At 35.3% G+C, this 27,094-nt stretch overlaps 4 protein-coding genes across 5 annotated transcripts in view; 2 read left to right on the plus strand and 2 right to left on the minus strand.

Moving 5' to 3' along the window:
- LOC128669119 (neurogenic protein mastermind-like) overlaps positions 1–27,094 on the plus strand; it is a 120,890-nt gene that overhangs the window by 74,233 nt on the left and 19,563 nt on the right. Inside the window, exon 2 of one of the 2 annotated variants that reach the window (XM_053743630.1) lies at positions 19,513–20,087. In XM_053743630.1, coding sequence (XP_053599605.1) covers positions 20,023–20,087 — 65 coding nt within the window. In that variant the 5' untranslated portion in view covers positions 19,513–20,022. Of the gene's footprint in view, positions 1–19,421; positions 20,088–27,094 lie in introns of those variants that run through there. The other variant, XM_053743629.2, reaches the window with a different exon arrangement.
- On the plus strand, positions 392–4,357 carry LOC128669117 (putative leucine-rich repeat-containing protein DDB_G0290503). Its single transcript, XM_053743626.2, has 6 exons — positions 392–686; positions 837–1,018; positions 1,385–1,527; positions 1,711–3,136; positions 3,240–3,386; positions 3,877–4,357. The coding sequence occupies exons 1-6, from the start codon at positions 653–655 to the stop codon at positions 4,102–4,104; spliced, it is 2,160 nt and encodes a 719-aa protein (XP_053599601.1). The 5' UTR covers positions 392–652; the 3' UTR covers positions 4,105–4,357.
- On the minus strand, positions 5,583–10,480 carry Nrt (Neurotactin). The gene is made up of 7 exons (XM_053743625.1): positions 10,321–10,480; positions 9,956–10,234; positions 9,542–9,680; positions 9,218–9,390; positions 8,860–8,932; positions 8,118–8,268; positions 5,583–7,336 (listed from the first exon to the last, which is right to left on the minus strand). The coding sequence occupies exons 2-7, from the start codon at positions 10,229–10,231 to the stop codon at positions 5,899–5,901; spliced, it is 2,250 nt and encodes a 749-aa protein (XP_053599600.1). The 5' UTR covers positions 10,232–10,234; positions 10,321–10,480; the 3' UTR covers positions 5,583–5,898.
- Positions 12,381–18,499, minus strand: Trap1. The gene is made up of 13 exons (XM_053743627.2): positions 18,168–18,499; positions 17,521–17,672; positions 16,979–17,140; positions 16,500–16,735; positions 15,990–16,099; positions 15,833–15,906; positions 14,939–15,215; positions 14,674–14,743; positions 14,394–14,541; positions 13,664–13,791; positions 13,152–13,339; positions 12,834–13,065; positions 12,381–12,613 (listed from the first exon to the last, which is right to left on the minus strand). The coding sequence occupies exons 1-13, from the start codon at positions 18,277–18,279 to the stop codon at positions 12,439–12,441; spliced, it is 2,064 nt and encodes a 687-aa protein (XP_053599602.1). The 5' UTR covers positions 18,280–18,499; the 3' UTR covers positions 12,381–12,438.

The following is a 27,094-nucleotide window of genomic DNA, read 5'->3' on the forward strand; positions in this document are numbered from 1 at the left end:
GGCTAAACCTAGGTCTAGCCGCACTTCGGGGTTTGCCGTACCCGTAACATATATCATCATCATGGTGTGCCATTTTCGAAATGAAGTTTGGAGGTCAGCATACGGAAACCCTCGGGGCTTTGGGCCGCTATTTTCAGTTAACATATATACCTAATTATAAATAAAGGGTCATCTAAAATCCTATCCTAAGAAAATTGTTCTTTTCATACCAAATTATTCCAAATGGTCATTAAGTAAGGCCACCTTTGGTCAAAATTACATCCATCTTTGGCACCAAAATGAGCCTGTCTAGTATTGCTTGCAATATTTTTTTGTGGGTATGTATGAAAAAAGATGTCTTTTTTGTTATATTTTTTATTTAATTATTATATACAGTCTGTGTTAATCACGGGTGTTAATACTTTAAAAACATTACTTTCACTAATCTCTAAATGTTATGATAAAGTTAAGCGAAACGAAACGTAATAACGGTTGCGCGGCCGTTATTTAATCATCCATTCAGAAAAAAGTGTATTCAGTTTACAACAATCAATCAACAACAATTATTTAGTTTAGTACGTACGACACCATTGGTCGTATCTACCAAGTTAATTTCGCGCGCAATTTTATTAAATTCTATTTGTGTTGTTTTATAAAATTATATTATTCCACAATGTTTTCTAAGGCGAAGCGTTTCGAAATTCCTGGTGAGTGAATGCAACATACAAAGCTAAAATATTAATATAAAATAACTCATATAGGTTCCTATGGGTACCCATGAATTTCTTCGTTGTGTATACACGATGTGTAAAATGGTGTACATATACTTATTTTATTGATGGTTTTAATAATTCCAGTTCCTATTAAGAGCAACTGTTCCAAAGAAGTGAAGAAATTAGATAAAGAGAAACAAAAGGCAATCAAAACTCCAGTTCCACTTCAAAAATCTAAACAGCCTTTGTCTACCAATTCAAAAGATGCAGAAACCCAATCCCAATGCAGTTCAGTGCTCAGCATAAAGTCGCTGGTCATGGTAACGGTTAGTATCACATAAACAATCTCAGCATAAGACAATATCCTCATATCGGAGTAATGTAGGTACAAACGAGAAAATGGGATGAAATTGCCAAACCTCACTGAAACAGATGGACATATTATATTACATCCTATAAAACTATTATAAATGAAAAATTAAGATATGTGTGTGTTGGGGTATTTGTTACTAAATCAACTAATTCTACTGAATGGATTTCAATAAAATTTTGTACACAGGTAGCCTGTAACCGGGAATAATGCAGTACTAGTAATAAAGTACCCTACTTTTTATTCCGAAATTCGCGTGGTAATGAAGCTCCTGGAAGCAGCTAGTAGAAAGTAAACCTTAATATCTTAATATTATTTTCAGCCCAAAGTCACAAAACAAATGAAAGCACCAGCCATCACCAGCAGTACCAAAAAGCCTTTGTGCTCTGCTACAAAAATATGTAACAAGAAGAAAGATGAAAAAACACAGGATGAAATTATAAAAGCCCAGGAGGTGGAGATTAGGTAATACTGATATAAATGTTTTTCTACAATATGCAATGAAAGGCACACACAACAATGGACATATTAATTTTTACAGTTAAAACTCAATCAAAGTATGGTCATGTACTATATGGCTGGTACAAACAACTAAAATCATATTTCATTTCAAAAAACTCATTAGATATTTATATTTATTTATTTCAGGAATAAAGATAATACAATATCTGAATACAATAGACAAATAGATGATTTAAAAAATGAGGTTGCTAATCTACAAAAACAAATACAAGAAACTTTAACACACAAGAAGAAGTTTGAAGAATTGGGTAACCAGCTTTCTGAGATGACCTTGACAGAAATTACTCAATCAAATGACTTTGAAAGGAGCAATAATCAAAATATTATTGAAGATATGAAGCGTAAATTATTTGATTTAGAACTACAATGTGATCAATTAGATAAAGAAGTTGGCAGCAAGCAAATTGAATTGTCATCTCTTGAAGAAGTCATCGCCATTAGAGATAGTTTGTGCCAAGATCTGCAAGACAAACTTACCACTGCGGAGATCAACCTTGAGGAAACTCATCAACGCCTGGAAATGGTTAAAGGTCATCATGCCTTAGCTTTGGAAGCTAATGAGAGTATTCGACGAGAGTACAAAGTGGAGTTGGAGACACTTAAGTCTAAATTAGAAGAAGAAAAACAGGCAATTATGAACAAAAATAAAATAGATCAAGAGAACATTAAAAGCAAATACAATGACATGATTGAATCCATTAAGACTCAGTTGATCAAAGAGAGGGATGCTGCTCTCAATGAGTTGCAGCAGGAGATTGAAACAAAGGAAATAGAAATGAAAGCAAAACTCGATCAAATTAATGAAACTACTCATGAAAAGTTGAGACTGTGTGAAATACAATTTGAGGAACGCTCGAGAAGTATGCAAGAGCACTGTGCTCAACTACAAAATAAAGTTAAATATTTAGAACAGGAAGAGAAAGATTTAAAATATAGCCTTAGTTTAGCTGAGGAGCAAAATCTGACTTTGCAAAGAGAGTTTAAAAAATTGCAAAATGATAATGAGTTACTCAGGAAAGAGAAAAATTCTATGACTGAGGAAATGGAAGATTTGAAAGAGGAGTCAAAAAAGAAGTTGATAGATTTCGAAAATGAAATCAATAAACTGACTTTGCAAATCGATAAAGCAACCAAAGATAAAAATAAATTTGAAATGTCCTTGTCTGTGACTAGAGATATCGTGCAAGTGCTGACTATGCGCCTGAGGGAGTCTGACAATGAACTGGAAAATTTAGAGGAAAAAGTTCAGGAGCTAACCAATTCAAAAGAAACACTGGAAAACGAACTTGCCTCATATAAAAATACTCTCAACAACACATTAATGGAATGTAATGAATATAAAGAAGCATTGGTTAATATTTTGAAATCTAAAGCGGCACTCGCGAAAGAACACAATAGAATCATGGAACATAATGTAACCTTGATAGAAAGTTTACAGAACGTCGAGATAGAAGCCTACAGAGAATTGGGTTCAATCAAAAATGAACTCATAGAGGACGTGGAGTTGTTAAAAAAGGAATCTAAATCCCAAATTGAAATGCTTCGCGAAGAGGTAACATATTTTGTTTTCATTATGATGCCCTATTAGGATGTTACTTGCAAATCCCTCTTGGACAGTCTTTGTTTTCTAGATTTGTAATGTGTCACATGTCCAGGTGGAGGAGAAGCGCGCGCTGTGTTCGCTGGCGACGGAGCAAGCCGGAGCTGCGGCCGCGGCGGCCGAGCGCGCGCGGGCGCTGCTGGCGCGCGCCGCCGCCGACATCGCGCGTCTCGAGGACGACAACCAGCGCTACCAGCTGCAGGTCACCATCTCCCCTGCCTTACTTCTTACTTCCTTATCCCACACACACACCCGTGTACAATTACTATACTTCATTAAACTTGAAACTAGTTAAAAGTTCCTCATCCAGAAAGCCAATGCCCCAGCAGATTGTCTCTGTCTTAATTTTACATACAAAAGACGAGAACAAAAAATCTATGGATTCGTGTGCGTCAATAATATCCTAGAATAGTAAGGAATCATTCACGTTTGTTTAGCGTTTATTATAGTACCTTAGGCACAACGTTGTGCCTTGTGCCTAAAGAAAGTCTATTTTACTATGACACTAGTGCCTATGACACTATATAAATACTATGGTATTTAGGATTTAAGCAGTAGGATTTTGTAACAACTTGTATATTTTGTTCTGTTGCTGATAACAAACGTCGTTTCTTTTCATAACGTTTTTATAAAAAATATGATAAGAAAAATCAATTACAAACATAATTCACTGATTTCATTTAATGTTATAGATCCAAGATCAACAGTCCCTCGTAGTAGAGTTATCGCTACTTCGTCAAGAAAATGAAGAATTATCCATGACCGTAGCAAAGCAGTCGTCTATTATCGATAAATTGAAGAAAGATTTTGAACAAACTCAAGCCAAACCAAAATCGCCTTCCATGATGAAAAAATCGCTGAAGATTGGAAAGGAAAACGTTCAGAATGTCATTTCACCTTTGCGGGAACGTAATCATTAACTTTAAAATGTACTATTTAGATTATATTTTTTAAAAAAATATCGGTTCGTTAAGTCTTAAACTTGTTTGTTAACAGTTGATAAATCAATTTAATATTGTTTCAATGCTATTAATCATAAATCGTGGAGTTATGTTTTTATAGCTAAGTGGTAGCTATTTTCAACAGATAAATTGTTAGACCCATAAAACTGTTTTCCTTTTTGCTTGTTTATTTATTTATTTTCATAATTTTAGTGACCTATTTAATTTTATTGGCTTGTGTATGTCTTGATAATGACAATTCAAAATATAGTGCATTAAAAATACACCAAAAAGTAATTGTTTCAATTTACATCACCCAAATTAATTACCTCTGGTCGGGTCGGAGAATCGCGTTTAGACGTGTATAGAGGTCTCTTAGCATGGAACTAGTAGCTACTAGGTACTCGTAGTAAGGAGTAGTACTACTTCCATGATATCTAGTTCTATCAATTTCAGTTCTCTCAGAGGATTTTCATTCTCATAAACATTCACATATTATTACTAAATTACTTAAAACTGCATTGCTAACTTCCTTGGGGCAGACAAGTAATTAATAAATATTATGTTCCACAAACCTTTAGGAGATATGTACTAAGGAAAACAATAAAACCAGTATTATAGTCTTAAATTTATATTGACCAATTTACAAAACGATGCAAAGCTATATCCAATAGTGCAATAACTTAAGAGTACATTAAGCATTTTTGGCAAGACAACATGAGATAATAGAAGTAAGCATACTGAACTTTATAACAGATTCTGACTAGTAAAATAAATATAGCTGCCATTGTCTTATCCATATAGTGTGTGTCTATGTAGTATGATGTGTATAGTAAACATTCAAGCTGCAAAATTTTAAAAACTACAAATTAAGTGGTAGTTAAATTGAATTACAAAAGTAAATGCAAAAACCTTTTTACAATATATTTCTACCTGTGTTAGATTGACAAAGTAATGGATTTGAGTTAAAGAACACAAAGTAGAAAAACATATCTGTTTATAAAATTCGTATAGCCCTCACGACCACCTCACACCTATTACAAACAAGCGCAAACATTTCCTACATTAGTTCTTAAAATTACTAATACAAAGGGGTTTTAGAAAATCACTCTTTTTGGTAAATCAGACTTTAAAACAATCACAAGAAATTTGAGATTCGGACATCAACTTACAACTAAAACTTATAATAAAAATGTTGGTACATATGCATTTCCCGCATTTGATGAGATTACATAAACTAATAATAGTTCAATAATAAAGGTAACAAAAATTCTTAGAAATTTGGCATTATTGGCTAATTGATGATCCCCAATTGAAATTTGACATCATCATTACAAATTCAGTCTTTGGATAAACAAAGAAACAGTGATTTTACAACATAATACACTGTTATAATTCAGTCTTTATGTAAAAAGTTATGGTTCGGTCCTAGGACATTATCTATTCAATTTTATTAAAAAAAAAAACATTATATGTAAGGACTCGACGTTATATCAAAACTAACTCTAAAAAACTTATTACAATATTCTTAGCAAACGTACGGCCTATATCAATACAGGTATTTTATTGAGTATCATTGGTTTACTTGATATGTAAATGACACATAAAAAAATAATGTACATTCAAATTATACTTAATTTCTAGCAGTCTGAGCTGACACCTTAAAACAAATTACGAATATGTGCGAAAGTAAAACGGAACAGATGCATGGAGCAAAATAGTAGGTCACAAACTTGCAAGATATTACATACACTAACGAGCTAATTGTTGAGATTAATCGATGTGGGCGTACCTGGGCACGATGTCTTCGCGGATGAGGAGGTCGCAGGCGGGCAGCGCGGGCAGCGGCAGCGCGTCCTGACCCACGCCCGTCAGCGCGGCCTCGGCTCCGGGCAGGCGTCCGTTCCACACGTAGTAGTAGAACTGTTGCTGCATGGCCGCCATAAACCTGCGCTGCTCCGGACCTTCAGAGTCGAATGTGCCCAAGATAGCTTCCACGTCTGCATTTATTCCCGCCATTCTAGATCCCAATTTCCCACCCCCAGCGCCGGATCCCAGAACCACGTACATGGGAGCGGCGAGACGTAGTCTAGCGAGGCTCACGAGAGGGCACAGGGTTCTGATAGACGATATCAGACCTACCAAACCTTCGTATGTTTTATTGAAATGATTGAAAACGGCCTGCGTCAAATTCTTCTCTCCAATTATGCTTTCGTTCACCATTTTCTCTACTATTTCTGCTGTCCAATTTAAAGTTTTCATTTGAAGTAAATCTGAATGACCCGAATGCTCTGTGGTGCCAAACACCATAGGTTTGAAAACCTTTTCCTTGCCTGAATCTTTTGCTTCCTTTTGGGCGTCCCAACTTTCGTATGCATGCTGTCTTAAGAGATCGCCGTCCAATACCAACCAGGAGTATTTGAATTCACCAGCCACGGGCAAGATGCCTATATTATTACCTAGCCATATATCAGGAGTGGCGGTGAGAATTTCCAGGGCGGAAATATTTCTCAAGCAGTCGACGTCTGCACAATTTATTCGTTGCTTAAATTGCTCGTTTATTTTTTGTGATTGTTCTAAAGGTTCACCGGGGAAGATGACCGAGGCCGATGACAGCCACGCCCGCGAGTACAGCTTGTGCGTGCGCGGGACGGTGGTCAGCGCGGCCGTCAGCGTGGCGCCCGCTCTGTGGCCCAGCAACGTCACGGACTCTGGATCTCCGCCAAAATGTTTGATATTATGTTTCACCCATTGTAAAGCTACCAAAAGATCGCTGAGACCATAATTTCCAGATGTCTCCGGATACTTTGACTTCGACAACATATCGAGCGCAAGAAAACCAAAAGGACCGAGTCTGAAATTTGGTCGGACAAAAACGACTTCTTTGGTGCGAGCGTATAATGCGGATGGCTGAGCAGGGCTTATACCTCCAGCTAACGAGTTCGCGCCGATCAGAACCACGACAGGCAAGGGCGAGTCGTACCGCACGTGTGGTGTGACAACATCTACGGTGAGACAGTCTTCCTCACCAATAATAGTGCCATTCTCTACAAACTGAATACAAAGTGGACCACGTTCATGAGCCGTTCTGGTTCCATTCCAACAGAGCGAGATGTCGTTCAGAGGTTGAGCATAGGTGAATCTCTTTTCACGTATGGGGGGTACTGCATATGGTATATTGAAGAACTTGTAAACGCCTTCATCCAGTATTCTGTAATTTTAGAAAATTCCCTTATTATAATTTTATTCTTACTTATATAAGTCATCATTATCAGTTTTAATCTTATCAAAAACAACAAAAATTATGACCATGCAGTAAACTGTAATTCTCTCATTGGGAGCCGATCAATTCTCATTATAAGAATAATAATATATTATCATCCAAACTAAACGCGAGTACAAAATTTCAGCCAAGTTGGTTGAAGAATTTGTAGCAGATACAAATTTGAATTGCACGGTTCCATCCAAACAAATCATTACCATTATTTACCATCTTACATACTTATTTCATGAAGTTTATTTCACTCAAAAATATATTTAATAATACAATATGCACAAATTAATACTAAGCATTGTATGTCAGTTTACTTTTTACTTGGAAAAGGTATACATTTACGTACCCCGATAGATAAATAGTACAATAGCACATAGTCCCACATACTCCATTAATTACATACATACATTATATTATATTAAATACTCATAAACTATTCATAACCGTAATACATTCAGTCAACAGTTTTAAGAACAGATTGGATAACATCTTCAAACTTCAAGACACACTCACATCAGCTTAATGAACTGCTAGTGTGTTATAAATAAAATAAATAAATACTTTCATAATTACTACATGAACTATTGCAACAAACTTCTTGATAGTGTCATAACTGCTACCAGCTTGGAGTACACCCTAGACTGCGCTCTCCTGATGTTGTCAGGAAGAGTGTTACACAGGCCCACTGCTGTAATGATATAATTAAGAATGTAATCACCCTTCAACGGGTCCGCAGGAGGTGAGCGTGGTCATGTAGCGGCCCAGCCGCAGCGGGCGCTCCGCCGGCGGCCCCGCGCGCGCTCCCACCACGATGCCGATGATCACCACCAACAACACAAGCGCCACCACCGCGCACACTACTATGTCATCTACAACAACCATTGTACTTTATTATTTTTTACTTTATTGCACAACTTAATATTAACAATATGCAATATGCATGTTAAACCTTAGGACCAAACAAGATGGGACTATAAAAATTATAACAAAATGATAGCGGTAAATACAAGGAAAATTCATTATTATGATATAAGTATATTTCATGTATCATAAATGATGACTGACAAACAATGGACAACTGAAATTACAGGGAACAAGCTGGGGAGCTTTAGAAAGCTGGGGCCTAAGAAACACCTTTACACAAATGACTCCACACTAGGCAAAATTCTTGTTTTTCCTGGCAGCTAGGTAAATAACAAAGTAAGAATGTAGCAAATTATATACATGTTATAAATATTTTCAATTATTTGAAATATAAATAAAGTAAGTTTTCAGTTTGTTATGGATGTATGGAATAGGAGAAAATTTATAACTTGTAGAAAAAACTTCTTTATTGTGTGGTGTATTATGAGATGGATTAGACTTACAGTAAGATGGAGATGGACAAGACTCAAAGTCTAAATCAACTAAAAGTCTGAGTTCAATATAATAATTTGAATAATAAAATTATTTGTACATACCAATGATAAATTTCTTTTGCCTTATCCTCTCTTTTAAAGGAAGTTTAGTTGCCACTTTGCCTTCTTCTGCCTCCTATAAATAATGGAATCCATATATAATCTATACTATTATTATAAAGAGGTATTTGTGAGTTTTTATGTTTGAAGCGGGTAATCTCCAAAACTACCAAACCAATTTCAAAAATTATTACACCCTTAGAAAGGTACATTATCCAAGGTTGCTATAGGCTATTTTATCTCAAAATTCCCACAGGTGCTAAGCTCTGGGTACTGTGTCTGATAAACAAAAAACATATAATAGTACCTTTCACTATTATGTTGTATACATAAATTAATAAAAAATTAAAATAATACTCACTGCAACATCCAACTTAACATTTTCCATTCCATCATTTGGTGTATCCAGTTTGTCTTCCAATGTTTCCATTGATGCCAGAGTGGCTTCATTATTTGCAGTGTGTCTTTGGAAGACCTTTGGATATTTGATGTTAGAGAAAAGTCCCACATGTTTCTTGGCTTCTCTGCTTTCATCTAAAATATTATAATATGTAAGTATATAGACAATATTTGCATATACAGAGTTATGTACTAACAATCATAAAAATTGACACCAAATATTGAACATGTGGTAGTAGTAATGAAAAAAAAAATACATTTTAAAAATTATATAATCTGTAATTACCATTTTCATGTTGTGGCCGCTGGTGTAAAAACTGAGTGAAGGGGCATGTGTGCAGGAATTGCAATCGATTGTGTTTGATCTTTGAACCATCATCAGTTTTTTCATTCTCATTATCTTTTTCAATTGCTCCATCATCATCCTGCAAATGCAAAATAAATTAAGATTCTGTTATACTTAGTCTATCTTAGTCACATGGCATTAAGTGCCGATTAGTGTTGTCCATACTACCATAAATATGAGACTGGAAAAACCTTGATTTATAAATTTATTAAAAACCTGACGGCTTATGATCACAGCTCCAATACTATATTATGTATGTAGTCTTAAAAGATTGTATACATTTTGTTACCACAAACATTCCTTTCCCCTAAAATATGTTGTTAACTTTTCAGTACAATGTATATTAATTAATACCTTTGGTTTGTCTGCATTTCTCGTAAAAAATCCAGGCATCTTAATCGCTCCTATAGGAATGAATTTAGGTTTCACTTCTCTGCCTTGCTCCGTGACTTCACCAGACAAAGCTGCTTTTACAGGACCTCCGGGATCGGTCTTTGTATCGCTACTTGCTTCCATGTTTTCATTGTCCACTTTTAACATCACCTCTTTTTCCTCTGCCTCTATTTGTCTCTTATCTGGTGTTTTATTCTCCTCCTCGTTCTCAAGTTTGTTTATTTCAATAGTACTCATGGCCTACACAAAAAACAAAGTAATCAAGAGTCTAGCCACAACACAACTCGCTTTTATGCTAAACAAATTAAAGCTTTAATTGTACTCACTTTATCTTATTTTCTCTGGACATAAGTCGATAATGCGTCTATACTAGTAAAACAGCGATTTATTTAGCGGTTTGATTGAAGCAATTAATGCGCGAAAATACCGGGAACGCCGACCACCGCCATTCCCGCTCGCTTCGGTCGATGATTTTTGTTATTGTCAGTGTTGCCAGTTGCCAGTTTTGAACAAAAAATGGGGTCAATAGGTCAGAAGTATTAAGGAAGACCTAATAGGGCATATTACGCAAAGCTCAGCGCAGACGGCGCTACTGGCGCTACAACTAATGTACACAAACATTTCAAGCAAAAAGCGCCAATTTTCAATATTGTTGCAGATTTACCAAAAATACCTTTGTAGCGGGAGCTAGGTGATTATATGCTCGACCGCCACAAAGGGAAGATCTTCCTGCCAGGCTAGGTGTTGCGCCTGGGGAACCGCACGGCTCCCACGGTGTCATGTCTCAGGTTGTATTTATGCTTCCAATCGAAAACGCACTGTCTGCGCGGTCTAGGCTTGTTAGCTGTCCATAGTGAGTCGACCGTTGTGCCATCTGTCCGTAGTGTCCTGGATCACTTGTGTGACTTGTTATTAGTTTTGTAGCCTTTGGTCGGCTTTTTACATCTGCGCCGTTGTGCATGTGGCGTGGTAGATGTCGCCACATTACTCCTCCCCAAGACCGAAGGTCTGATGAAGTCTTGATGTGCAGTCTGTGCTTCTCGTGTGTGCCATGTTACTCAATGTCCCAGTGAGTCGGGATGCGTAGGTTGAGCTCGTAGTCTGCGGTGAGTCGAGACTGTCGTGAGCGGAATACGACTTGTTGGCACCGGTCCCTACATGGCTGCCACGCCGGTGAGTGCGCGCGTCCAGACGTGGGCTGCAGGGTGCGTCGGCGTCGATGAAGTCGAAGAGAATTGCGGGTGCCAGAACCAGGAAGCACGTTGCGTCGGCTGCGATGGTCCTGTAGATGCCCTTGAAGATGAGTGATGGCTTGCTGCTGCGAGTGACTGTTTGCTGCTGACTTGAGACCAATGAGGGTGCGAGGAGTGATGGTGAAGATTGGAGAGTATGACGTTGGCGATGGCTGCTTCAATAACGTCGGGTGTGATGATGACGAAGGCTGCTTTCAATCACGTCGGGATCACCACTGTAGCGGGAGCTAGGTGATTATATGCTCGACCGCCACAAAGGGAAGATCTTCCCGCCAGGCTAGGTGTTGCGCCTGGGGAACCGCACGGCTCCCACGGTGTCATATCTCAGGTTGTATTTATGCTTCCAATCGAAAACGCACTGTCTGCGCGGTCTAGACTTGTTAGCTGTCCATAGTGAGTCGACCGTTGTGCCATCTGTCCGTAGTGTCCTGGATCACTTGTGTGGCTTGTTATTAGTTGCCTTTGGTCGGCTTTAGCGGGAGCTAGGAGATTATATGCTCGACCGCCACACCTTCTACGCAATCATGGTGCGATTTTAAAGGAAAGAGGAAGGATTTAGTGGATTATCCCGAAAATAATAACACTATTTTAGGTTATGTTCTGCATTATTTGGTCAACTGTGGTCTTAAACTGATCTTACTCGTATGAAGTCCATATTTTAATAAGTCTTATCGTCTGAAGTGTTTCGAGCTTCATTTCGACCGTTTACTGGCGTAAATTTTAGAGTGTGAGGCGTGTCCCATAGGTTTCAGTTTTTTATCTTATGGAAAATGATTTTTCCCAATATTTCGGTACCCGAAAATTCTACATTGTTGTATATTTTGACAAACGATAATTTACATATTGAATAGCAAAAGGCGGCAAAGCTTTATGTACCTAAACAGTGCTGTACTCTGGCGGGATAAATGTGCAGTAATACTCCCTATTCCATAGACCAAGAAATACTTCAGATTCCGCAAGAATAGTTTTAAGAAAATATGAAATTCAATGTTATGCACAGAACAGACAATGTAGATATAAACCCGGATCCGCTGCGAAATGTTTTGAACAGAACATTGTTCAAAAACATAGACAACAACAATTAATAAACGTGTTCCAAGAGTTTGATTTGGGTGGGGATTTTAAAAACCAAAGCCATGTTATGAACTTTTAATAATTAAAATACATACAGAGTAATAAAATAAAATACAATTAATGTTTTTCTAGGGCTTTAACCAACAAATCATTAATGTGTGTTATCAGGTTTCGAGGATCCACGACGAGACCGGCGGTGACCATTGCATTAGAGAATAATTGTTGAGTCACCATGTTGGCTAACTCCTTGTCACTGGATAGAAGTTTGTGTAGCTTTTTAATGATAGGATGCCTGAAAAATAAAAAATACAGGTATATGATGGACACAATGGTATATAACAAAATATATATTTATTAGGATAGCCTTGGGGAAAAATACCAAAATGTGTACACCTATCACGACAAGGTGAGCCTGGTGGAATAAGTTTTCCACCAGTCGAGAACTATTACTTATGAATAAGTAATAGTTCTCGACTCTCTAAATAATGTAGTTTTATATGATTTTGACTTACTTTGTATTTATTTCTAATTGTGGCCTCAATAACGCAAATCTATTTTCTTCGCTAAGATTTTGAGCTTGTGTCCTGATGAAGTGACGAGCGGCTGCCATTTCTTGAACGGTGATCACGCATGGATGGGTGTCTAATTTCTGAGTTGTACGAACTTCAAAAACTTTGCCGACTAAGCTCGATTTCAAATGCGATATTAGTTCGTCTACTTGTGCTTGTTGAAGACTGTCACTACCTGCAAGAGTCCATAACTTAGTAAATATTGCAAATTTCGCTCAAAACCAATTTTGTTTGTTCATAAAACAGATAAAATAAACTGACCAATAACAGTTTCAGATGAATCTGAAGAGTCTTTTTGCATATCATTTTCAACAGAAACCAGTGCTTTCCCTCCGAATTCCTTCAATTCCAAAAGAACTAATTCATCATACATCTCGTAACAGAACAACACTTCAAGATCTCGTTTCTTTAGTGATTCAAAGTATGGCGAAGTCTGTGCTAGTTCTCGACTGTGAAGAAAAAAAGAGATGTTGTAAAAAAGTAAAGTAAAAGTAATGTTGCTTTTTAATATTTTTTGTAGACAATGGGAATAGTTATCTAGATCTAGACCACTAGTCTAAATTAAACCAGCCTGTGTTAATAATAAGTCGTTTGAAAAACGATAATATTGAATAGGCAAAAGGAAAATAATTTACTTTCATTGAGTCACGTAAAATGTCAAGTTATTCTGCATGGAACTCTATGCGACGGTAATAACGTCACATACGCAATAATTTTGGGTGGTGTGCTGCTAACTGTATTATAACTTGCTATAAATTGAAGTATTTTCGTACCTTGGAGCAGCTAAGTAATAAATAGACTTCTGATCGTCCTTTTGTCTTTTACTGTACTCTGCAAGGGAAGTCCTCACACCACTTCCCAATTTTGACGATTCAAATCTCAACAATTTCGCTATTTCCTCCTAAAACATAAATAGAGAGATTCTCATTTATATAATAAAATTAATAGAATAATATACATTTATAATAAGTCCTACCATGAATGCAAATCAATGTTAAAAACGTGGTTAACGAACCAAACTTATGAGGAATTGGAGACGTTCATTGGTTAATATTTGTTTTTTTTTTTTTTTCTTCTTCTTTTTTCTTGTTATTTAATATTTATTTTATTTATTTATATATTTTATTTATTTATTTTTAATTATTTTCTTAATTTGTAACTAGCCTTATTTTAACTCTTAAGATAAGTACCTGTTTTAAAATTAGAATTTCGTTTTCTTTTCCTATGTAGGTACTAATTTATTTGGTAACTTTCATCTAACGATGAGAAGAGCGGAGCTTCCTGTCACAAGCATATTTTTAGCTTAAAAGGAGGCCCCAACAACTGTTATATTTATTGTAAAATATTGTTACCCAATAAAAACATTTTTATTTTTTTATTTATAGAGAGATTTGAATACAAATCTTGATTTTAAAGAAATTTTATGGATTTTATTTTCAAAAATTGATTAGTTTCACAATAAAAGTATTATGAGTTAGTAAATAGATTATTAATTGATATTACCTTTTCTACTGGACTTTGGCTGGTAACAATTCCTTCTTTAAAGAATATAGAGTAATCTTTGTAAAATGTGTCATATCCAACTGGATCCTTCTGGGACATTTCAACCATGAATTTCAAGAAACGGTTTGTGAGTACTGTTCGTAGTTTACTGAAATAAAATTTTGTACATTTCAAGCATATTTACATAATGCTATATACCATCTTGAAAAACATAACATAATAAACTTAGAAAATATAACTACAAGTGAAAATTTGTAGTTAATGAATATATTATACTTACGTGATTAAAGCACTATTTTGCAATAATTCTCTGCTAAGATTAAGTGGAATGTCTTCAGAGTCAACAACACCTGGAATAAAAGATGTCTTATTTCAATTACATTTTATATAATTTTATTAATATAATTCAATCACATTTTATATAGTTTTATTAATATAAATATTTTAATTTAATATAAATATTTTAAATTTTCAAGTAGAATGATGCTAACGTAAATGTTCAAATTCTATTTTTTAATTCATTCATTGTAATTAGATTTTATTACCTTTAACAAATCGTAGCCATTTTGGCAAAATATTTTCAGCTTTGCTTTTTATCAATATCTTCCTTGAGTATAGCGCTACTCCGACATCGGAATCTCGAGACATTTCAAACAATCCCGGCTTGCCTTCAGGGACATACAGTATAGATCTGATGCTGAGAGGCACATCTGTTTTATAATGAAGGGTGAAGCGCGGTTTGTCATACGAATTACTAATGAATTTGTAGAATTCTGTGTGCTGTTCAAGAGTCACTTCTTTAGGCTCCATCAACCATAGGGGCTAAAATAACAAACATAAAATACTGATTACAACTAAAACGGCATTGGTGGAGATTCGTTCTTTTATTTCCGATATTTTATCACTTTTATAAATTTACTAGCAGATCGTCCCGTCCCGGTTTCGCTCGCCTTTATCTCTAAAGGTAGTGATGAAAAATAGATAACAACCTATTCTTAGGCCTACCAAGTGTGTACTACATATGTAGACACTTGCTAGGCTTGACCGGAGTAGTATGGAAACTAAAACTGTAACACAAAATATTTCTATATACAAAGATTGTATTTATTAGCTAAAACTAAAGAGAAATTCATACAAAATAATTATAATTTATTTGGATTTATTTTTTACTTTTATTACTATAATAGTTACTAATAAAATCCTTTAACTAACTAGTGTATTAGTAACTATTATAGTTATACAATATAGTTACAATTTTGATGGCCACCTTTTTGGTTTAATAAACTGTAAAAACTTCAATACTTTTACAATAAAAACAGAAGTTAGTAGATTTTTTAGTTTTTACTAATTGATAACAAATAGAAATTGATAAAAATGTTGCCCTTTATGTGCGGGTTTGCAGAGCCATAATGTAATAATTTTTATAAATAAGATTTTACCTTAATAGAATTAACTTGTTCTCCATTCAGCATAATAGGACTGCTAATGAAGTTACTATATTTTTTAATAATATCTGTAAAGTAAGAATTCAGTATTTATTTATAAAACTTAAAAGAATACAATCATGATTACTGTGGCATAATATCATTCACATACTTTGGACTATATCATCATCGGAAAATTCCCTGCAATCTGTTTTTAGGTGAACTATTATTTTAGTTCCTATAGGAACATCATCTGCCTCTTGAATTTCATATGTTCCAGAACTGAAACAAACAGACAATTATATTAATTATATTACATTATGAATACTGTCATGTGATTGTCGGACAATAAGTCGGGTTCTGGTGGTCACTTTGGTTGCGCCTTAACTAAACCATACTACTTGTATCATATTGATTTTATTTGTTCTGGCCCATAGGCTGTACCATAATAATGACAGCAAAATGCAGGGTTTATATCTATAGTAGGTACTTTTTATTTATTTTTACTGGTCCCCTTAAATTAGGTATTTTTCAGTGTTGTTTTAGTAATTTGGTCAATAACAAATACCACAATAACCACATCCAGCATCCTTAATCAATTTACTTTCATGTATAGCTTACAAGAAAGATGGTGGTGATGACAGAATAACTGGCAGAAATAAATACCTTTAAGGGAACTTACCCATCAGATTGCCACTTGTACCCCGGCGAACCCGTCTTGCTGCTCCGTGTATAAACCTCTAGTTTATCAGCCACCATGAAAGCTGAATAAAAACCTACACCAAACTGTCCAATAATAGAACTTGCTTCATCAGCACCCTTATTTTTAATTTCTTCGATGAATGATTTTGAGCCAGATCTTGCTATGGTTCCAAGATTTTCAGTTAACTCTTCCTTTGTCATACCAATACCGGTGTCCTAAAAATTAGGTAATATAAATAAACTTTCTGTGTAAAATTACAAAAATATTGGTTTACTGGACCAGTGTTTTTTGTATCTTTATTAGCATCAACTTTCATGGACTTTTAGCAGATGTGGTGAGGTATGAATTTTGTGTTAAAGATGCAGCACCCCAGGGGTAGTAACCTTTCCTAGGTCCGAGGCAAGCTCTTGTATGTAGTATTCCCAGTTTTAGTAGAAAGCTTGTATTTCTTATATTACCTGGATTGTAATAGTTCTATTCTGTTTATCGGTCATTATCTTTATTTCCAGTGGTCTGTCTGTCTGCTCCAGTTTTGGTGCATCAGGGCCAGCACTTACACTCAAGTAACGGAACTTCTCCAAAGCATCACTGGCATTTGATATTAACTCTCTTATAAATACCTGAAAATGACATGGGAGATTTTCAAATGTATGAGCATAAAAAAAAAATTAACAAAAATATATAAAGATACATACATCATAGCTCACTATGATGCGTGTATCTTCTGTGTAGTTCTGTGTGACATGGCATTATAATATAAACATGGCATTTTATTGACATATTCATTGCTTTTGAAAATTTCTTTTGAACAATTAATAAAATTAATAATATAATTTAAATAATTATAATATAATAATGATTAAATATCTTTTGGTCTTTACCTACCCAGAACCATTTCTGGGTAGGTGTTAAAAGAGTAAAAACAGATTACTTATAAAAGTTATGTCTGAACTGTAATATTGAATATGTATATGATATATACAACAAAACTGTAGAGAACCTCTTTATCAGAATACAGGGATCTTGCAACTATATCCAACAACATACGAGTCTCAGCTTGGAATTCTCTTTTTTCAGCCACTCCCTTTGTAGTTTCCTTTTGTTCTGTGATGGTACTGTACAGTCTACATTTTGGTATAAGTATATTTTCACCTGTAATTAATGTTGCGAATAAACTAATACATAAATTAAGTTTCTCTTTTATTGTTACTAGCGGCCTGTCCCTGCTTCGCTCAGGTAAAAACCTTAATAAATTATACACCTAAACCTTCCTCTGGAATCAAACTATCTGGAATCAAACCCACATCAAAATCAATTCAGTATTAGTATTTTAAAGATTTAAGCATACATACGGGTATAGGGACAGAAAAAGCGACTTTGTTTTATACTATGTAGTGATGGTACCATCTTTCACCAAAACCGCAACGATTTTGCAGTTTTGGTTAATTTAGCAGTATAGGTTGTCTCTCACAGGTCAGTCTCAAGGTTGAGATTAAAATAGTCACTAAGCCTCAACATGTTCCTATCGGATAAAATACTATTTCTCTTGAAGACTGTTGAATCCCTTGGGAAATATACTGGGGCGGAGCTGCGGGCAAAAGCTAGTAAATAATACTTACAAAGTGGAAAAGTTATTGGCATACTTACAACTTTTATGTTGCGGTTTAATTGAGTTACTAAGTTTTGACTTATTAAAAAGTGGAATGGATAATCTTGCAGCAATTACAGAAGAACGAAGTTTGATTCTTAAAGCCAACATTTCAATAATTACATTAATGACTGATGTAATAAGCAATAATGGGTTAATTCACACGTTATGTACTACAGCTGAATTGTATAAAACTGCCAAAATATAAAATCAATCAAATTTGTGCAATTGTTTTTTAAGGTTTTCTGTACCAGGTATAACCTAAAATCTTAGTTCAATCAATGTCAATGAAAAAAAGGTAGGTACCTATCAACTACTCTGTGTGTCAGTCTCAAGACCATAGTAAGTAGGTACTGTTTGCGAAGTAGGTACCTACTTACTAAATCCATGTTCAAGACAACTACTCGAAAACCATAGATTTTTTTGTTTTGTTTAAATATATGGATTTCGAAAAGGCAAAGGGATCGAAGCCCATACAGCCGTCGTCTTATTTACTTCATTATGTTGTGTTAAGGCGTAAGCCAAGGGCCCCGCGCGCGGCCAAATCTAGGAACAAAAGGTAGATAGGTACCTAGGTACCAAGACCAAGAAGCAACAAAAACAAAATCTTTTTTCTTTTTTGTTTTGTGGCAATCAAACTTCTTCAATAGAGCTTATTTTTTCCAGTGTCGAGTTACAGAAAACCAAAAACCCCGCGCACGTATCTTGAGAGTATAGATTTAAAAGAGGGGCCTTCTAAATCGAGCTGCCTGAGAGAATCAACCACCAACCACAGATATTTTATTAGGATTCATATTTCCATCCGGCCACAGATATAAAAACATGACATTTGTAAATCTGTGCATCCGGCATAGGTAGGTAAGGCAAAGGGACCAACCAGGTATTTATAGGAATCACTGTTCAACGTGTCGATACTTGCCAGAGTCTACTCGAGCAAAATTACAAACCACCTACAAACACAATACACGAATATCTCGCAAGAATTCTCTTTCATAGCTTATAGATATTTAATTTACTCTTTGGGAGTGTCTCCGTGAGGCACTCCCAAAAAGTAAATCAAATATTCTATTACCGGGTTTCGTCGCTGCACTCTCACAGCCACAGTAAGAGGCAACCAATAATTTTATTTTTATTTATTATTAATATGGTAATTTGTAACATTATGAACTGGTAACTCTGTTGCTTTGTGTCATCGTCATCGACAACGGTCGCTGTCAAGCAACAAGTCAACCGTCTGTCAAATCATCGAACCAAACCAAGCAAAAGCAAGAAAGCGTCCGTCAGTTGATGTTTGAGTGTCTACATAATGTTTGTGTAGATGTGTTTTTGAAGAGTAAAATGCAGTCTACGAATGCATAAAACATTTATTGTAACTAAGTTATTTATATAATAAGTTGCATATTTTTTATATAAAAAGTGAGTGTCAATACAGTGAGTGACAAAGTAAATTGTGATTTCATAACTGGCTCAAAACATTGACGTGCTTCTTGTAAAGTTAAATCAAGCTTTAAAGACTGTGTCATTGCACCACGGACAAATGGATTATGTAATTTGTTATTACAAACAAACGAAGTTACTGTTTACAAAATTTTAAAATTGAAATGACGAAGTGACTCAGTTTGAAACTGTTGGTGACAACATGAGTGTGCTTAAAGTGTTCAGGACGAGTTGTTATTTCTTAATAGTTTTACTATCTCATCTGCGTTGTAGTACTTGAGCATCGCGGATATAAGTAATGAATAAAATGAGGAAGCAAAGATAAGGTGTGAAATAAGCACCGTGGAGCATTTGGTGGGAGGCGGTGGCGCGGGTGGCTTGCTGCCCGGCGCTTCGCCTGTGCAGCACCAGCCCAGCATGCTGCAGCCCATGGAGGAGATGATCCTTCCACCCAAACGACAAGCTGTTGTGGATCGACTAAGGTATATATGTCAATAGCTATGTTATTAGAAACAATTTATACCATTGCTGGTTAAAGAAACTAGAGCTGCAGGCCCAACCTGTCTTCTTTACAATCATTTTAAGTGCACTGTTCCAAAGTCTGTGTGATTTGTCCTAATATATGTTTATTTATTTAAAGTCCCCATACACTTGTCTACTAACATTTTTGACATTCTGACTGGTTGTAGCACTTTCTATTTTGAGGTGATTATGACTTATGATGTACCTATTAATTACTTATTTAAATTTGATATAAACATTCTTGAAATATATCTACCTACTTGATATTGGAAAACAGTGAATTATTGGTTTATACTAAAAAATTAACCTGCTAAACTTTTAGTGACTTACTCGTTAGGTTTTATTCAAATTAATGTAAATGTAATTCTTCCCCAGATTTTATATACATGTTACACATTAAACACTATATAGTCTACAGCCATCAAAAAACAAAACAAACAAATGAAGCTTTATTGTATTAGTTTACTAGCTGTGGACCTTCCTCAATCATCACACTATTACACATAAATATTGCTTCATATCAGCCCAGGAGATCTAGAGAAAGCTTTTTCAAACAAATACATTTGTGCAGTTGTACTAGAATACTTAAATAATAAACAGATATAGGTACTAGTATAAATTTGTCCAACTTAATTATAATATGGTTCAAAAAAAATGATTTTGGTCTTATTTATGCAGAATTTAATGTTCTCAAATATTGGACAGAACGAAATTTTCTAGATTGTATTTTACAAGATACAACTACAAACTTAAAAAATCCTCCTGTAGGAACATTTTCTCCCACTCACTATATACTACCCCTTTTGGTGGCAAATACTTTGGATATTCAGATAAGGTGCAATAAATAAAACCAAAATGACAATAGGACCTTTTTTGTTTTGATCATTTTATTCTACTGGCCTAATAGCGAGACCATAAAATGATTTAATAGACTATGTATAATATGAACTAAAAAGTAGCAGCAAGCTTTACAAAAACCACCTGTCCTCTTCTATCACATGGGATGGCTTGCTGGGATCTATCTGTCACATGTTTTCACTTGCAGCAACATTCCACTTTTTAAAACTCAATAACAGGAATTCAGGTCTAATTTTTCTCAGACAACCCTATACCACCATGTTTGTAATGAGATCTTTAACTTTAATTCATTAACCAAACAGTGCCAGTATCGATTTAACTGATATATCCATCTACCCAGTTGTGAAAGAAAAAAATAGTCAACCTAACATTTGCATATTTTATAGACTATAGATTACATAATTCGAATTGGTATAGAATTTGTCTATGAACCAAACCAGTTGAATGTATAAAAAAATTTTTTTTTAAATAATTTATATTTTGTACTGAATTTTTTTAGAGAACCCATTTGCTATGTTTGCAACAGCTATCTTACAGAGGGTAAACACTAAATCATTTTTCTTTTGCTAATTCGTTATTTTAAATTGTCCCTTAAACATTCTTTAGGTAACTGATTATAGGTACTATGCCTTATTCCAGTTTTCTGAGCAGAACCTAGTTAACATCATTCCTCATATGTAATAAGTAGGTACCTACTTGGCAACACTTAGCCCCGGGAGTGTGTGCGCTGCGCCGCCGGACGTGACATTCATATCAAACAACGTTCGTGCATACTTAGCGCACTTTTATTTATAGAATTTTTGTAAAGTTGGTTTCTTTACGAAAAGAAAAAAGATTTTAATCTACCCAGATTATAAAAATCTCCATTAAAGATGGAAACCTTAAGTACACCTAAAGATTAGTTCTTAACGAGAGACCGACGTAAACATATATATGTTATCATGACATGACATGTCCTACAGGCGCGCCGTCAATTCTAACATGCAAGTTAACAATTAAGTGCAAACTCCTATCAGATCAGATACATAATTTTGTCCGCATACCATAAAAAAGAACCTGACAAATAGTTTTACTTGGTATCTAATAAAAAGATATCTAATGAAATTAAGCGATTTTTGTAATAAAGGTAAATAAATGAATAAGAAGAAGACATATTATATTTAATGAAAATAAAACTTAGATTTTGCCTTGGTGCATCTGCATAGATACACGACGCTAATGCAGCGCCGCATAGAATAGAATGCAACGAGTGAAATTATGCCGATGCCAACCACAGTATGTAGTATATCGGCGCTAAGGCTAACGGTACTAGAAGCCCAGTTGGCGGTGCATAAACATCTGACTCCGTTTCTAATGCACCTCACATCTAGCTTACCCTGTTTGCCGGGCCGTGGTTCACAATAAACCAATAAATAACATTCTGTTACTTTGCCGATTTGAATGTTCATAATCTTGTTCATCAGTGATCAGGATACACCAATACGTTATATTAGTGAAGTGATAAAAAAATAGAAACATTCATTACCTATGAAGAAAAAGCCAAATATGCAGATGATTTAGTATAAATTTCACCCTCAATATTCTGGAAAAAACATGTTTCAATAGCATTTCTTATTGCATATTAATAAGAACTAATATTTAAAAACATATAAGACACGATTCATTCTTCGTGTAGCAGAATCGATAACTCGACGCTCTGTATCGTTACTATATGTAATCTGTGGTAGATGCATGCAAATACTAAAGATTAGTTAAGGGGGATTAGGACTTTAATTGGGCTTAACTAATTAGAATAAATCCTTACATCGGACGTACATACTAGGTACATACATTGCACTCGTTGAAACAGAGACGACGATCAATAATATTGTTGGCATGGGTGAGCTGGCTGAGGGAGACGAGCTAACCCGTCCCTTGTATTCAGTGGCGTAGTTACCGGAGGGCTAGATGATGTCGCACCGCGGTCTCCCAAGCTCAGTGGGCCCAAAGAGCCTGACCGGTGATCGAGGGCGTGGCCGTTTTGTTTTCGTCGCGCACTTCATATCATAAGACAGTCGAAAAGGAAGTTATAGGATAAATTAAAGGAACCCTTATAGGATAAAGGTTCCTTTTAACCTTTTGAAATACGAAACCCAATATTATAGTTTTAAAGTAAGCTTTAATTTTTTAGTGATGGGGTCCCAGATTTTTTTTTTTCAGGAGGGCTTGTGTTTACCTACTCATCATTCCATACGTTGATAAGCTTAACTTATTTAAAGTGGGGCTCGGATCTTATATGTACCCGGGGCCTAAGTTAGTTTCAGTTATGCCACCGCTTGTGTTAATGGTTTCATTTATAGGATTATCCCTATGAAATATAAATATGCATATTGATTGATAAAAAATCGCGTAACAATTGAAGAATCATAAGAAAAGTGTTTCATCCATATGTGCCGTCTCGGTATAAACCAGGGATAATTTTCATACTTAATATTTTTTTTACTAATGACAATGTAATCTATACGGCATATATAATAAATAGATAGTACAGTTTTGTAATTTATAACAATAAATCTGAGTTGTTCACAGCGCACCTACTGATATTGTCTCGACTTGAGCAAACAAGAGACAGGTTTTTGGTGAATGACCGTTGTGTGCGCGACAGACGTGCACCAAGGGCATTCAGAACGGATAACCAGAGGTGTAACATTGAAACCTTTCTAAGCAAGCATCTACATAATTACTTTGCAGTTTTAATAAAATGTTTAATAGGTAAATGTTTGTTATTTTAATGGAAAACAAATCGGAACGATTTCATTACTATGTTTTTCAATTTCCCGCCAAAATCGTCTCATAATTTTCTCTTGAAATGCAATGTGGTTTGCTCACATAATCATGCATGTTGGTTGTGGAGAAAGCTGTAAATAGTGGTATTGAGATAAGATCTAAATGTCCTCTCACGTGAAAATGGTCCAAAACTGTAAACGGAATGTCGCCCGTTTCTTAAGATAGTGTTTTAACTACAAAGCAGCGAATGTAGTTTATTATTTCCGCAATTTCTCTTCTCAACACCCAATTTATTAAGAATGCGGAAACAGTATAATTTCTAGAGGTCGACACCTCAAAAGGTAAAAACTGAACTCTTGTAGGATTACTTCATTTGCCGTCCTTTGTCAGACCCTTTTTCTCAAGAACGCTTAGAAGTATAAAGTTAAAATTCGCATCAGATAATTTGCATCGGTACATGGCCAGCCTCTTTTAGCTGTGAATGAATCCAATGAATTTTGTATGTCAACACAATCTAAAGATCGACGCATATTTTGCTATTACATGGGTAAACCAAAACATATTTATTGGGTACTTCAAGTTGATGAAGAATCACGACATTTGCCAAGATGCATTGTCTAACAGAACATGTTAAGAGTAAAACTAAAACTATACAAAACATAAAACCACAAAATTTACGGAACCTTCGATGCGCGAGTTCAATTCGTACTGGTTTTTACTTGATCATCGAATATTATAATTTGTGTCGATTATGATCTATCTCACACGTTTTACACGACCGTTTTTTCTTACAAGTCTTATTATGCAAACGATCTTTACCATGTCTTTTTACGATTTTACAACAATTACCAATCAATTAAAATAGACTGACTTCTCGTATATATATCACTTTCATAGATAATTCATGTTTAACTTTAGAATAATAAACTTATTGAAATATTGTTAATATTGTTTATATTTTAGGACTTGTAAGAATGGAGTATAAATCAATATTACGTAGATCTTGTCGAAAAAGATATATAAATGTTGCTTCTTATCTTGTCAAATGGTTGTAAAATTGCTAGCTAGTCATGCCTTATTTTGATTACGTTGATTTTTGTTGAAGCTCCAAGATTCCGCGTACTAGGTTAGTTGATCAGAAGAAATTAATACACATAGAGATATCAACCTATGTTCATGAGAAAAGTAATCTCGATAGACTGACCGATAATAAAGTGATCATATTCGAATGCTACAATTATCAAGTGCAGGTTGCGCGTTCTGATTCGGTTGAATTACTCGTTGGACAGTTATCGTGGGGAATCATCTGGAGGGGTATAGTTTAGGTAGAGGTGTCAGTGACATAGCGTGACATATAATCGGGACTTATCAAAGGCGTTGTTTGCGTAGCGCGACAACAGGCGGCTGGTCAATGAACTAAACAAAAACACCTACGAGTTTACACTGCACGGGACGCTGGTGCCGCCTTTGCGTGCCTGCCTGCCTTCAATAGCCGACTACATTACTGATGTCCTCAAAATTTTAGAGTATGAGTATGTATACCTACTTAAATAAAATTTTAATTGAAACTTTATGTTCAAATTGTCATTTGGTCTATTCAGTCGTAACGAGAATCATTGTCTGTAGGAGGGGTCCTCTCATATTTGTTTAAGTAACACTAATTGCACAAACTATATGTAAATAAATGCATCTAACTACTAACTCTACTATCGAAATCGATCAAATTGTAATTTGATCGATTTCGATAGTAGAGTCATATAAAACAGGAGGAAAGCCATTTTTGTGTATTACATACTTGCTACGAACACGATAAAGTTTATCGTCAGCTACCTTATCTGTAGCGTGCGTGACGTAGTCGCGCAGTTATTTTCTTTGCCTAACAATGAGATGATAATTTCCAGCACATAGGTAGGTAGTGTATTTCATTCAAGCGAGTATTGATTCTCGATTTGAAGTGAATTTTATACTAACATTATTTTGTCTAGGTATCACTAATTAATACGTGTTCTTCCTAGCTTTATTTGATTTGATTTCAGTTTTTCAAGCTCTCATTAATTTTCACTTTCGCCTATTAATTTCAAGTGTCTATCTCAGTTTGTAAATGTTATCTTCTCTTCATCCATCCCTAGATTTTATTGAAGTAAAAATTTCCATGCCATGCTGCTAATCCGCTAAACAATATCCAATGCTTGAGGTAGTCAAGAGCTGGAAAAACTGAAACCAAATCAAATAAAGCTAGGAAGAACACTTATTAATTAGTTATACCTAGACAAAATAATGTAAGTATAAAATTACCAGGATGTTATTCTATATAGGGATATATGAGTAGTTCAAGGTATACCACTTATTCTTTCAAATGTTTTGTATGAAACTGTCATGTTACAAGACTTACAAGCTACGAATAAGCCTAGCAATAGGTAAGGCCACCATCCATCTCTTGCAATGTTTAGGATTCTAGACACTAAAGTGGTAGTAAGGTACATCTTATAAAATCTCATTACACAGTCCATTATGTGCATGCTGTTCTATTGATCTGGTGTCAACATCTTTTTCCACAACACAGGCCGAGCTGATCTGATGATCAAGGTACAAGCAAAGCTCGTCCCAACCCTACGCATGGTATTATCGATTTTGGCTCGTTTGAATTGCCTTGGATTGGACGTCAAGGACTACTCCCAGATAAACATTTCCTGCCAATAAAGCTTGTTATCAAAAAGGATTTTTTAAAACTATACTTGTCGCAGTTTCTTTTCCTTTCTAAATTGACGGAACTTAACAAAACTAGAAACATACAGTATCTAACTCAAACATATATAAGTAAAAAATATTCAGATTGAATCTTCAACAAAACCTCTCTAGGTTTTTCCGTCTAATATGGAGAAAGTGCATATAGTGGTGCATTGGTACTTGGTAGGGAGCACGTAATTAGCCTCGGATGGCGGAGGAGGGCGGATTGAGTGCAGCTCTTGTATTAATACACTCCTAAGGAAAAGTGCACCGAAGTACGGTGCACGGAAAAACGGTCAATCTATTTACTGGTATTTTATTTTTGTATGTACTCAAATAAATATTGAAATGTAACGAACTCTCATAAAATCTTGACTAGACATTTCACGCATCTGTGGTGAGATTAGGATTAGCAAAACGAATTACTACTTTTACTGTGAAGGTTTCATACTCTAAAAGGAAAAAGACATTTGGTGATGGTGGCCAATAATTGCGAATTCGTTGGGCCAGTATATATGTATATCAAACCTTTCAGCCTTGTCCAGTATGTGAGTACAAGGCAAACATTAGACAATTCTAATGATTGCCTTGTACTCACATACTATGTACCTATTGG

Source organism: Plodia interpunctella, chromosome 4, assembly GCF_027563975.2.
Source record: "Plodia interpunctella isolate USDA-ARS_2022_Savannah chromosome 4, ilPloInte3.2, whole genome shotgun sequence".
Taxonomy (NCBI): Eukaryota; Metazoa; Arthropoda; class Insecta; order Lepidoptera; family Pyralidae; genus Plodia; species Plodia interpunctella.